The sequence below is a fragment of the Falco cherrug genome, chromosome 10, assembly GCF_023634085.1.
Source record: "Falco cherrug isolate bFalChe1 chromosome 10, bFalChe1.pri, whole genome shotgun sequence".
Taxonomy (NCBI): Eukaryota; Metazoa; Chordata; class Aves; order Falconiformes; family Falconidae; genus Falco; species Falco cherrug.
In genome coordinates this window covers 8661375-8674002 of record NC_073706.1, presented here as the reverse complement: position 1 = coordinate 8674002, position 12628 = coordinate 8661375, and the positions used below count along the sequence as shown (strand labels likewise).

Here is a 12628-nt window from a genome sequence, read left to right as displayed (position 1 = left end):
CAGGCTTGCTGTACGATCTGGGTGTAGCGTTCCAGCAAGCGATGCCTGCATCCAGCCCAGTAACGCTGTTATGAAGCCCTTGCTGGCAGAGACGCCTGCCTCCCCTGCTGATCTTGTCTGCTCTGGCTTCTATAGAAAGATCTTCAACACATAACTTTAGTAAATAAGTAGTAGTCAATGCTGAAAACAAGTAGCAGATGTTGCTGTGTTTGGGATATTTTTGCAATATGTGCTTGTTTACTTGTGATCAACTGTCGTTTCTGTAGCTGATTACTTCAATTCTAAGAAGTCTTGTTCTACCAAAGCAGCCACTCTTCACCGTACTGTTTACTGACTTCTCTTCTTAAAAGGAGGCCTCCTTGTTTGACCACAATATTTTCCATTTTCTTTTTCTTCGCATTTTTTTTTTCCCCTTACCCGTGTGGAATGGTCTTTGTTGTAAAGCAAAGATAGCGCTATTGTCATATCTGGAATTGAAAGAAGTCTTTGAACTGTGGCCAGAGTCAGACCACGGTGGAAAAAGATGCCTCTCCAAAACAATGTAAATCTGCACAGAGATTTGCCAGTTATAGTGTGATCTTACCATAATATGAGAACGCACTAACCTCCTATTGAACTTGGTGAGAGGAAATGACTAATGCAAGGAGATAGCTGATACAGTATTTATATTGGACAAAAAATCTAAACTATCTTAAGCCAATTCTGCAGCACGGGAAGTGGAGTCTTTATTCAGTTTCCTACAGAGATGTTGTTAGACACTTTTTAATCAAATAATTTAATAGATAAACCTTTACCTTTGGCGGCTGCCAAAAGCATTGTCTTTTATTTAAGCAGATTCCAGTTGTTTTGGTAGTGACAAGCGTTTTGCTTTGGGGATGTGGGATGTGTGGGTATCTGGTATCCGTAAATGACGGCTGGATGTTTCGGGACATGAAAAACCATGCTTAAGCTTAATTATAAGAATATTCCTTGCAAATATCATTATGAGCTTGGCAACAATGTTCAGTAAAGGAGCTTTGTTATCTTTCACTACTTCTTAATTTCCCTAGCAAAGACGCTTACTTCTCTTCTCTACGTTTACCTGCAGCAGGTCCTGCTTGCCTTTTTTTTTGCTGTGGATGTAAACTCTGGTTTGCCAGTGCCACAGGACGTTAGGTTTTTACCTACCGACTCGAGCTCTTCTTGTGTGAGAACCTTGGCCACTACTTTCTGTAACAGTGGAACAGACTGATACATATATAAAATAGTGTGAGAATGAAAAAGCATCCGCTGTGCTTTTCTTTAATTTCTTTTTTTCCTAAAGTGCTTTCCCCCCTTCATTCACAGCTGTCTATTTCCAGTCTTTTCTGGGCTTTTTGTTTTTGCATGTTAAGTTTATTTTCTTCCTATCCCTGGTGGCTATCTTGGTTTACAGAGCAGTTTGTTCCTTACTCATTGTTTTGTCTCCTTTGAGGAAATTGCCAGGGTTTCCATTAGCTTGTAGTACTAATAACTGTGACCTCGTTAAGTATCTGCCTGGTTAGAAGGGATTTTTTAATTTGTGGTAATGTAAATATGCTTTGCTTGCAGCCTACAAATTATTTGTATCAGACAAGGCAGGCAGCAATCTAACCTTTCTGTGGCAAGCATAAACTTTAATTATGCTTAATGCCATACAATGCAACAGAGGGGGTAAATTAGAGTGATTTTTTTTTTTTTACTGTGTTAAGTTTTCTGCATCTGTGTGATTGTTTCAGGTAAATATGAAATAAATTTTCAAGGTGAGGGCTAGCAGTTATTCCAAAGTTGCACAGTCAGGATTGAGGCTTGTCTGCATGGAGATGCCCTGTTGCTGATTAAAAAGCTGAACGTCCTTTTCTAAAGCATTAATTCTTACTGCGAGTAGTTGCGATTGAATCGGCACCTCCTTTTGGCCCCGAGACAAGATCCTGCGCCAGATGGACCCTCAGCCTGAGCCGGTGCAGACCCCTTTGTGACTGTTGTGCAGAAAGCTCAGCGCTGCGCTTGCTGAGGCCACTCCAGATACGGTAATAGTGGCCCAGCTTACACTCTTCTGTTTCTTACCTGCAGGATGAATCAACGGGAGAGATCACCTTCTACATGAAGGGGGCTGATGTGGTGATGGCTGGGATCGTGCAGTACAACGACTGGCTGGAAGAGGAGGTACGGGGCTGTCTCTCCTGCGTGCGGAGGGTTTCTTACGCGACTGCTTTTCTCCTTCCAGGGGAACGCGTGACAAAGCTTGTCAGTGTGGCAGAGTGGCCATAACTGCTAGACCATGGGCGAGCCAGAAGGTTACTGATCTTGGCAATTCATCAGCCAAGTACATGCACAGTAACAAGGAAGTTCAGGTGCAAGTTCAACATACTTAGCGCAGAATAAATCCTGTAAAATAAATGGATTTTGCTCAAAACTGATTGCCACTCAAGGTGACCGAACTTCTCCAGAGTTTGGTCCTGTGTTTGGATTTAAGACTAAAAGGTCTAATTTCAAAACTACATTTGGCAGCTTTGTACTGGGATATGTGTGTTAGGTTAGTAGTAACCTTGACACAGAGTTCATAGGGTAGCTTTGGTTACTGATTTTCCCCACCCCCAAACCCTGGTGTTAAATGGAATAGTACTCCCTTGGTCTTATTTTAAAGAGTCGATGGCCAAAGATGTGAAGTCTACAAATCAAAGGCTTGTCTCCTTGGAGACAGAGAAAATGAAATCAGTGGGCTTGCTTTTGCCACACTGGTATAGCACAGAGGGCATTTCTGATCACTGGGATAGATTACAAACCGTTGCAGATCTTTTTTTTCCTCTCGGGTTTATCATGCACTTTATCAGATGTCATATACTCACTGGGGCTGCTCAAATGGGACGGTTATTTTCTTAACCTGCTATCTTATATTGCCATCTCTGCAACGCTGTGCATAAATCGTCTTAACTTGAGATTGAGTTTATGGTTTACAATGTGATGCTTCTTTCCAGTGTGGTAACATGGCTCGGGAAGGCCTGAGGGTTCTCGTCGTAGCCAAGAAGTCTCTGACGGAAGAGCAGTATCAAGACTTTGAAGTAAGTTTTTATTTGTTTTTTAGTTTGTTTTTAAACAGACCATCACTGAAGCCATTCTCACAGACCTCTTATTGATAATGCTGCCTCTCATCTCCCTGCTCCTTCTGCTAGAATTGCCATTCTTCAATGTCTTGTCTGTTCTTTTAATCAGAGTTGCTTTTTAAGTGATATGTATGAAACTGGATCCCAGCCAGGACCCTCCAAAACAGTTCCTGAATCCTGCCTTATAATCTTTCATGGTTATAAATTCTGCAAATGTTCATCATTTGTTAGACAAGTTGTTTGTGTGTGGAAACGTGTTGGCTTTTCGTTTTCATTGCTGCATTCCATCATCCAGGGAAACTACAAACACCAGGATATAACCCGGCTGGGCTTCATGGAAACACAGGCTTCATGAGTGCGGTTTGTGAGATAGGTCTCTACTCACAGCACTGATTTGCTTACCCCAGGCAGACAAAATGTGAGGAACTGTTTAGTTAGATGCAGAGATGAGAGTAGAAACGGTTAGGATTCTCTATTGCTGTCATTTGTAGATGGTTTCGTTGCAGAAACCGTGGCTACCTGTGGTGCGAGGGATTCGCTTCCAGGCTTTCTGCAGGTGTCACTTTGGCAGCTGCCGTGCATTTGTGTGCACGGGGACGTGCTGTGCGTCGCCCTGCCCAGCTGGAACAGGACAGGGACAGAACAACAGCTTGAGAAATGTCCACCTTATTCTGTAACACACACGTTCTGTTCGCCAGCCATTACAGGTGGCATCCCCGAATAAAATAAGTAAAATTATCTTGCCAGAGGTATACTCGGTATTTTTAAGCTTAACACCCATCAGTAGAAATAAACCTGACCAGTTTCTCTGTAACCCTTTTGATGTCATACACTGACCTTTTGGTGTCTCCATTAAGAGTAGCTGTTGTGGTTTTCTAGCAGTGTCTGCCATTAACAGGGGCAGGTTGGCTGGTTACCCCTCGTGCTGGTCAACACTGTGTTCCATAAAAATGCAGGCTGCTGTGTGAGTCAGCGCGGCTGTGTCTGCTCTGCCCTCTGCTCTGCCCTCAGGCACGCTATGTCCAGGCCAAGCTGAGCGTGCACGACCGCTCCCTGAAGGTGGCCACGGTCATCGAGAGCCTGGAGATGGAGATGGAGCTGCTGTGTCTCACCGGCGTGGAGGATCAGCTGCAGACGGATGTCAGACCCACTCTGGAGACGCTGAGAAATGCTGGTATCAAGGTCTGCCTAACCTGATGTTATCCTTAGCAGGAGCACTTGCACCCTCTGGAGTATGTGGTGTATGGTCCTACAGCTGGTAAATTAAGATACGGCGGGGCTGGCTGAGGCATTTTAGATGTCGCTTCAGGAACAGAACACGCTGGAAGTGGTATATGCTAACAAAACACATGGAAGCGTGTCACCTTTTGTGCCTTTCTTCCCCTAACATGCTCTGGCTCCTGCAGAGAAGCAGCAGGATGGCTACAGGAGACTTGGGCGCAATTGTTTGTTTTGGATACTTGTGTGAAACAAGACCACTTTGGATGTGCCTCATGCAGGAACGCCTGTGCTGGGGTTGAAGCTGTGGATATTTATGTTTTCGGTAGCCACTAGAGGGGGGCTGAGCCAAGGGAATCGAGGCTGGACTGGTTTGGTTGGGTTTTTTTCCCCCTCTCCAGCTTGCTGGGCTCCCGCATCCAAGATTCGGACACCTCTTTGCTAAGCACAGAGGCTGTAGGAACCGGTGGGATGCGCGCTTAGTCTGTCTCTCTGAAAACTTGTCAGTCAGATCCTGGAATTGCAAAAGGAAAAAAATAATGGACTAACCATTCGGTTTTGGGCAAGAAAAGTAGGTAAAAGATTCTGGTTGTGGTGTTTCTGCTTTAAGTAGCAAAAGGAGCAAAATCCTTTAGCCATGCTGTGAATCCAAAGCAGGGCTGTGTGTTTGGGATTTAGGTGGGAAGTGGAATTCAAGGCTTGGGACAAGCTTCTGAAAGTGTTTTTCTGTTAGGAAACAGCAGGGACTTGGGCAGAGAAGCAAGACGAGCGGAATCAGAGCGAGCTCTTAGCAGCGTTGTGGCTTTCTCCCTTTGCAGCATAGTCCTGGCCACTTACTGCAAAGCGCTTTCATGTTTTCTCTTCACCTTGGCTGGAGTCGGTGTCGGGGTGTGGAGCACGTCGTGGCACAGCGAGTGTGGCACTGCTGAGCCCTCCTTGCAATGCTACAGTCGTTAGGGTATTGCATGCAAGGAGTAAATCACGAGTGAAGGCAGCCTTGTAATTCATTACAGGGACCATCTTGTTAAGATCAAATCTCTTTCCAGCCTCAGATTATTAAACAAATAAGTGAGTCTTTGTGTGTTTTTTTGGTTGTTTTCTTTTTTTAAAAAAAGTTTCATTAAATATTCTTGGGCGGTGTCTTGAAAGAATAAAAACACCAGTGGAAAAAACAAAACTCTGATATATTTACACTGTTGAGGGAATTCCCTGCCAGATTATAACAGGGTATTGCTGCTGACACTGCTTTCTAATGCCCCCCCTCACCAGCACGAAATAAAAGGAGCAGTGTATATTTAAAAAAAAAAAATAAAAAAAATAAAAACCCAACACAAAACAACACAAAAAAAAACCCAAAAAACCAACCCCGACCAACTTAGCCTGTTCCAGACGCACACATCAGCAGTGAGCTAACCCCAGTTGCATCATCCACATTTCAGGCAGGGCCATGAGGGATCTCTGTGGCAGGGCCTGCTGCTTTCAGCGTACAAGAAATGGCTGGGGTGGGACACATGAGCACACGCACACGCATTCTTTAGCTTGCATTTTGTGGGTTTATCGGCAGAATCTTGATATACTGCAGGTGGGGGAAAAAAAAAAGTTATACGTAGTTTGTAACTTCTTTGCATTTAAGCCTCTTTAAAAGCTTTGCTTGCTTTCAGGGTGAGAATTTTCTTGTATGTTTTAAAATAGGGCTTTTTTAGAAGAATATTAGGGTATGTATTCTAACAGTCCTTTTATATGCCTGAACTGGCAGGTGGCACTTCTAGATGTGCTGCAGATGTGCTTGTTAAGTTTTGTATTTAATACATTCAATATTTGGATTTTAGGTGTGGATGCTGACAGGGGATAAATTAGAGACAGCCACGTGTACGGCCAAGAATGCACATTTGGTGACACGGACACAGGACATCCATATATTCAGACTAGTGAGTAACACCCACATACCCCTCTCTCTAGACTTGCTCAGGACCCCAAACTCTGGGACAGGAGTGGTGCTGAGATCACAGCTGTTTTTTCCAGCAGTAGACCCAAAATATTTTTATTCTTTTGACCCACCTTTCTGTCCCCTGAGGTTTTGTTTATCTGCATGCCCTGAAAAGCTCAGTGTGCTGCCCTCTCTGTATTACTTTTGCTCCCTCTGAGACTTGTTTATTTGGTTTTTCATCCCAGCGGAGCAAACCCTTCCTCAGTTGCCATCTTTTCCCGCAGGTGACTAACCGGGGAGAAGCCCACCTGGAGTTGAACGCCTTCCGTCGGAAACACGACTGTGCTCTGGTCATTTCTGGGGACTCGCTGGAGGTAGGCTCTGGGCAAAACGCGGCGGCCGAATTCTGTTGGGTTTTTGGTTTTTTGGGGGTTTTTTTGTTTTGTTTTTTGGTTTTTTTTTTTAAAGAAACTTTCAGAGCACGAACATAGGTGATGTTTCTGATCTCTGTAAATCAGGTGTGTCTGAAGTACTACGAGTATGAGTTCATGGAGCTGGCTTGCCAGTGCCCTGCCGTCGTGTGCTGCCGATGCGCTCCAACGCAGAAGGCGCAGATCGTGCGGTTGCTGCAGGAACGGACTGGCAGGCTCACCTGCGCCGTTGGTAAGGGGCTACCCAGGGAGGAGGGACCATCTAGGATGGTGCCTTGACTGTTTCTTCTTTTCAAACTTGAACACAAAGTTTCTGACTGTTTCGAACATCCCCTGTCATCTCATAACACCTGGAAATGCTGAGGTAGGGGAACAGTGGATTTGTGGGATGATCGAGAAAATGAGATTTTGCATATGGGAACTTCGATGGCAAACTGCTCAGAAATATTTGGGGTGGTATCTTTGCAAAACTTGGTCAGGTGAAGTGCCGTTGTTAAGGTATGGACTTTGTTTCAGCGTTGTAGGTATAATGGTACACATACAAGTCAGATAAAGCAATCCGTGGCCGGGGGGTGTCTATTAGAAACAGAACAAAACTTCTCAGGAATTTAATTCCACGATTTCTAATCAAAATCCCGCTTTTGTTGATAGGTTTCTTTTAATATTAGCCTGGTGCAGATGCCTTTGGTGGGGTTGCAAGTCGCCCCCTTTGCTTAACTACCCGTGTCTTTTGTCTGTGCTCTGACCTGCAGGTGATGGAGGGAATGATGTGAGCATGATTCAGGAGGCTGACTGCGGCGTTGGAGTCGAAGGGAAGGTGAGATTACCTCATGTTTAATAACAATTCCTATGGCAATTCAGAAGCTAGTGCACAAGTAACGCTTAAATGAATCCTCAGAAATTTGTGTGGAAAAGTGAGAAGCTTCCACAAGAATAATCATCAGAGCAATAGCCCCTTACCATGAAAAATAATGTGGCTGTAATGGATTCTACTGTTTAATAGAGTTCTTTATTTGGTTCTTGGCAGATTCCTGGAATCTGGATCATTGTGGTTCATTTGGTTTTTTTTTTAATCACACGTAGATGCTCCAAATGCTGGAGTTATAATTAGTCTGATAGCATATACCCTACATGTAAAATTAAAACCTGTTTATATTTGTTTAGAAAGCAAACTCTGGGTTAGAGCTCTGGTTCCTGCACGTGGAGCTGCTTGGAGCGGCAAGGCTGGATTTGGCGGCAGTGGAAAGACTGCTTGCAGTGAGCCAAAACACTAAAACGAGTGAACTTTTGAGACTGAAAATTTGTGTTCAAAACTGACTTGATATGAGTGTCCACGTTAACATGCATGTTGTGAATCATAATCCAGAGGGTTGCTTAGACTTGGAGGCCAGGGTTCAAATGGGAATTCTCCTCATATTTTTGCTCTTTGCTTAAAAGCCACAGTGGAAGGGGAAAGTGCCGAAGTAATAATCTCCCCCACCTAATATATTGTAAATTTTCTGGAAATTCTGTCAGTGATAACTAAATAATAATACAATATTATTTAGTTTCCAATCATGAAATGATCTCATTATGCTTTTACTTGCTGTTGCACACAGGAAGGAAAACAGGCATCGCTTGCAGCTGATTTCTCTATCACTCAGTTCAAACATCTGGGTCGTTTACTAATGGTGCATGGAAGAAACAGTTACAAGCGGTCTGCGGCGCTCAGTCAGTTTGTAATCCACAGGAGCCTGTGCATCAGTACCATGCAGGTAGGTGGGCTGGCCTGAGGCTTTTTCCCACGGCCAGGTGAAAAAGCTGAATCAAAAAGTATAGGTTCAATATTTCATTTTTGGATGCAACTGTTTCTTCTGATAAAAATGTTGGTAGGTTGGAACATGAGGTTGTTACTCTGATAGGAAAACACATAAGAAAGTTGCTGGTATAGAACAAACATGAGCGACTTCTCCAAAACTGGACAAACAATGTTCTACCTTGGAAAACACTGCTCTCACGCGGCACGCCGTCGCTGCTGTTTGGTAATGGTAGGAAATACTGAAAATCTGAAGCAGGGCAGTACTCTCACGGCCACTGCTGAGTAAGTGCACTTATTTTCAGGTGTGTTTTAACTTTGGCCTCACTATTTGAAGGCCTTGCTTAAGCAGCTGAGGAGGACCTGGCTGACTCCCTGATGAGGTTACCGAAAGCTGGGTCTGGCACGTTGCAGAGTGTTCGCAGGAGCTGTGCCACGAAGGCTGCTGGAGCACATACGAACCTTCCCAAGCACTCAGCAGCTCGCTGCAGCAACGTGGACGCCGTCTGTTCCTCTCCATTGCAAAAGGAACCTTAGAAACAGCTTTGGTATTCACAAAACTTACATCGCTCCTGTGTGCGGAGCCTCAGCGTAACAAAAATGCAATTGCCAGTTGGCAAGGAGAGTTGAAAAAGATTTTGAGAGTTCATGAGCCAAATTCTGTTCTTAGCTGTGGTGACTTGAGTGAAAGTTACAGTTAAGGACAGAGTTTACTTTCTGGGAGTTGTGTTTCCATGCCACAGTGTACCGATACATTCGTTAAAAACACAAAGTATTTTTTGGGTAAAATATTTTTGAGAAGGCTGGTTCTGCCCTCTGCCCTTGTTTAGAATAATAGCACCAGAGACAAAAGGTTCAGACTCAAGGGACAGTCTAGCTTACTCTGCAGCTAAAAACAAGAACAGAAAACAAACCTGTAACTTCTGACAAAAAAAAATAATTAATCTTGAACTCTTTGGAGTTTGTGTTAGTGAGTGTTCCCTCTTTTTACATTGCAAAAGCATCATCCAGGCTTTTACATCCAGGAAGTACACACCTGACCTTCTCAACATCTGGATAGCTTTGATCAAACCAGTGGGCTTTGGAGGAAACTCTTTATGTTCTTTTCTGTGGAATTACGTTACAAAGAATTTTCCAAGCCCAGCTTTCCATTTTTGCTGTTAAACATAGCTTTTATCTAAGGTTTGTATAGGAATAAAAAGGGTTGATACTACATTCTTCTGTTTTCATTTGAGGAATTTGGAGAACCCACTGCCAGTGTGCTTCAGTTTGAACAGAGTATGTTTTTAAGATGTTACTTTTACTGCAGTATCTTAATGCCTGAAAAGCTTATTTCTTTTCTTTTCTAGGCTGTTTTCTCATCAGTATTTTACTTTGCTTCAGTTCCTCTCTACCAAGGCTTTCTCATCATTGGGTAAGAGCTCTTTTTAGTGATAGTGTTGAAAACCTGTGCATAATGAATAGTCTTGGGCTAATTAACATGCAAGGCATGCACATCTCCACTCCGCGTGTTTCACAACACTGCTTCAGAAGATGGATGTGATCCTTGTCCCCTTTCTGCTCCTCTGCACTGAACAAAGCCACCGAGGCAATGCAAACGCTTACAGAAACCTTTCCAAAAGGACAGTTGGTTGCAGTCAGAACATGAGATGCCAGCCATCCTCCAGGGACTGTTCCTTCAATCCCAGTAAAAAGCAGAGGGATGGTACTTACGCTGTGGTGCTTGTGCAGCAGAGAAAGCCAGTGCCCAGCTCCTGACAGTGTCAGAAAGGGAGCACAGCCCAACCGCTTCAACAGGGGGAATCGGTTCCTGTCTTAAATCCCATGGCTTTATAGGCTTTCGACTACGTAATTAAAAACCCAAACAGTAAATTCATCTCCATTGCCTTCTGACGCAAACAGCATCAAGCCTGAACTGTAGAGCAAACTTCGGGCTGGGGACAGGTTTGTCCTTGGCTCCGCTAATAACCCCATAACACCAGTTGCAATACTTGAACCAGTCACCTGTGTATGAGTGTTTGCAATCAAAAGCCATTCAAAAAGCAAGTTCTGCAGGTTTTTCCTATATGCAAAGCTCTGGTGGGTTCCACTTGCAAGTTGTTATTACATGTATGTCACTTGGCACTCCAAGGATACTCTTTATTTCCTTCCTGAAGACTAGCATTTCTGTTTCTACACTTTTAGATAATTTACTGGTCTTCTACCTTCTTCTCAGGTACTCCACAATTTACACAATGTTTCCAGTGTTCTCTCTGGTCCTGGACAAAGATGTGAAATCTGAAGTTGCAATGTTGTACCCAGAGCTCTACAAAGATCTTCTTAAGGTGTGGGAAACTTTTGTCTGTTTCAGTTTAAGGCAAGATCCTCATCCTGACTGGAAACTTTCTAAATGTGTAAATATATTATCAGTAGATACAGAACTTTTATCATGCGTTTTCAGGCAAAATTGTTTTAAAGGCAAATTTGAATTAACAGATACAACCAGATTTCCTGGCAGTTTGTTATTGAATGCTACATGAAATACAATTTATTAAAAATGGCTGGGGAAATAGAAGTTCCATTCTGTGGGAAATTCTAAGGATTTAATGTTACCAGTTTGTTCCAAAATAAAGGGGAAAGAGAAATCATCGGGGATTTGGCACTCTTCTGAAGCTAGAAGAGGGGATGGGGGAAAGGGATGTGCTCATTTGGTGGAGAGTGAGTGATCGCATAATTTCTTGAGTAGAAATTTGCCTTGAGGGTGATTTAAAAAAAGACCTAAAGGTTTGGCTACTGTACCACTTCTGTGGCTTTAGCGTGAAAGTTGGGTCCTTCTCCTTAGACAGAGACAATTTCTAATGTTTGCCATAGAAATATCAGGAAGGTAAATGTTGTCCTAGGTTCCTTTTTTTTCCCTTGGAAAATTTTTTGAATAACTGGGGTATGCAGACTGGGAACATCTTTCTTAATTGAAGGAAAGGGTGGACTGAGTCTTCAACAGATCCTTTCCCTCAAGGATTTCTGTTAAACAGATACTCTTAGAAGCAAAGCCTGTTGTTCCAACAGCCTGAATAAGTCTCCATCTGGTTTCACTTGTATGTTGTCTCTTATGTCATAAACCACTAATTCTCCAGCTATCCTTAGGCCTGGTCTAAACATAGAGGGGGTTTGTACTGGTATAGCTTTATTGGCTAGAGGTGCTTTGTTGGTGGTTGTTTTTTTTTTTAAACCTCTCTGCCTTCAATATGATGGTGATTTGTGTGTGTGTCTAGAAATATAATATTAATATATTCGTATGTATGTGTATACACACATGTTATATTTCACAGTACAGTGACTAAACTCATGAGACATCTTTTTGCATTGAATTAATCATGTGTGCAGTAAGGATGAGGTTGTACTGTACTGTGCGAGCACTGAGCTTCCGCAGTCCCAGGCCTCCTCCAGGCACCATGATATACGAGAATAAAGAGACACTGCCTCAGGGTTGGTTGATTTGTTTTGTTTTCCTTCCAAATCACCTTCAAATTCTCTTTTATTAATTGCCGAGTTGATCTCTAAGTGAACATTCATAGAAGAAAACCCCAATGGTCTGTTTTTTTTCTTTCCCCCTTAGGGACGACCGTTATCATACAAAACATTTTTAATATGGGTCTTAATAAGCATCTATCAAGGTAAGAAATCAGCTTCTGCTTGTGCCTTTAGATGTTATAATGAATACAGAATATCCAATTTTTTGTATTGCAGAAGGTTAAGTAAGGCATGAAGTGAATGTAGCAATTCATCCGTGGGATAATGAATGAATATGTGAGGGTGGTGAGACCCTGGCACAGGCTGCCCAGAGCAGCTGTGGCTGCCCCATCCCTGGAAGTGCTCAAGGCCAGGCTGGATGGGGCTGGGAGCAACTGGTCTAGTGGAAGGTGTCCCTGCCCATGGCTGGGGGTTGGAACCCGGTGATCTCTAGGGTCCCTTCCAACCCAAACCATTCTGTGTTTCTATTCGGTACTTTTCTTTTTTTTTTCTGTCATGGAAAATGTTGGTAGCCTTATGAAAGGAAGAAATCATCTAAAATGAAATATTGGTAACAACTGGTCAAACCTGTCGTAGGCAGTGATGTAGAAGTTCAAAGCATCATACCTTTTCCCATTGGGACCATCCTTTGTAATTATGTGCCGGT

At 43.2% G+C, this 12628-nt stretch overlaps 1 protein-coding gene across 1 annotated transcript in view; it reads left to right on the top strand.

Annotated features, from left to right (window-relative positions):
• Window positions 1–12628, top strand: part of ATP9A (ATPase phospholipid transporting 9A (putative)) — a 63602-nt gene that overhangs the window by 43365 nt on the left and 7609 nt on the right. The window contains exons 16-26 of the mRNA XM_055722286.1: window positions 2071–2163; window positions 2976–3059; window positions 4113–4283; window positions 6149–6247; window positions 6531–6620; window positions 6765–6909; window positions 7430–7494; window positions 8276–8431; window positions 9822–9886; window positions 10688–10796; window positions 12068–12125. Coding sequence (XP_055578261.1) covers window positions 2071–2163; window positions 2976–3059; window positions 4113–4283; window positions 6149–6247; window positions 6531–6620; window positions 6765–6909; window positions 7430–7494; window positions 8276–8431; window positions 9822–9886; window positions 10688–10796; window positions 12068–12125 — 1135 coding nt within the window. The remainder of the gene's footprint in view (window positions 1–2070; window positions 2164–2975; window positions 3060–4112; window positions 4284–6148; window positions 6248–6530; window positions 6621–6764; window positions 6910–7429; window positions 7495–8275; window positions 8432–9821; window positions 9887–10687; window positions 10797–12067; window positions 12126–12628) is intronic.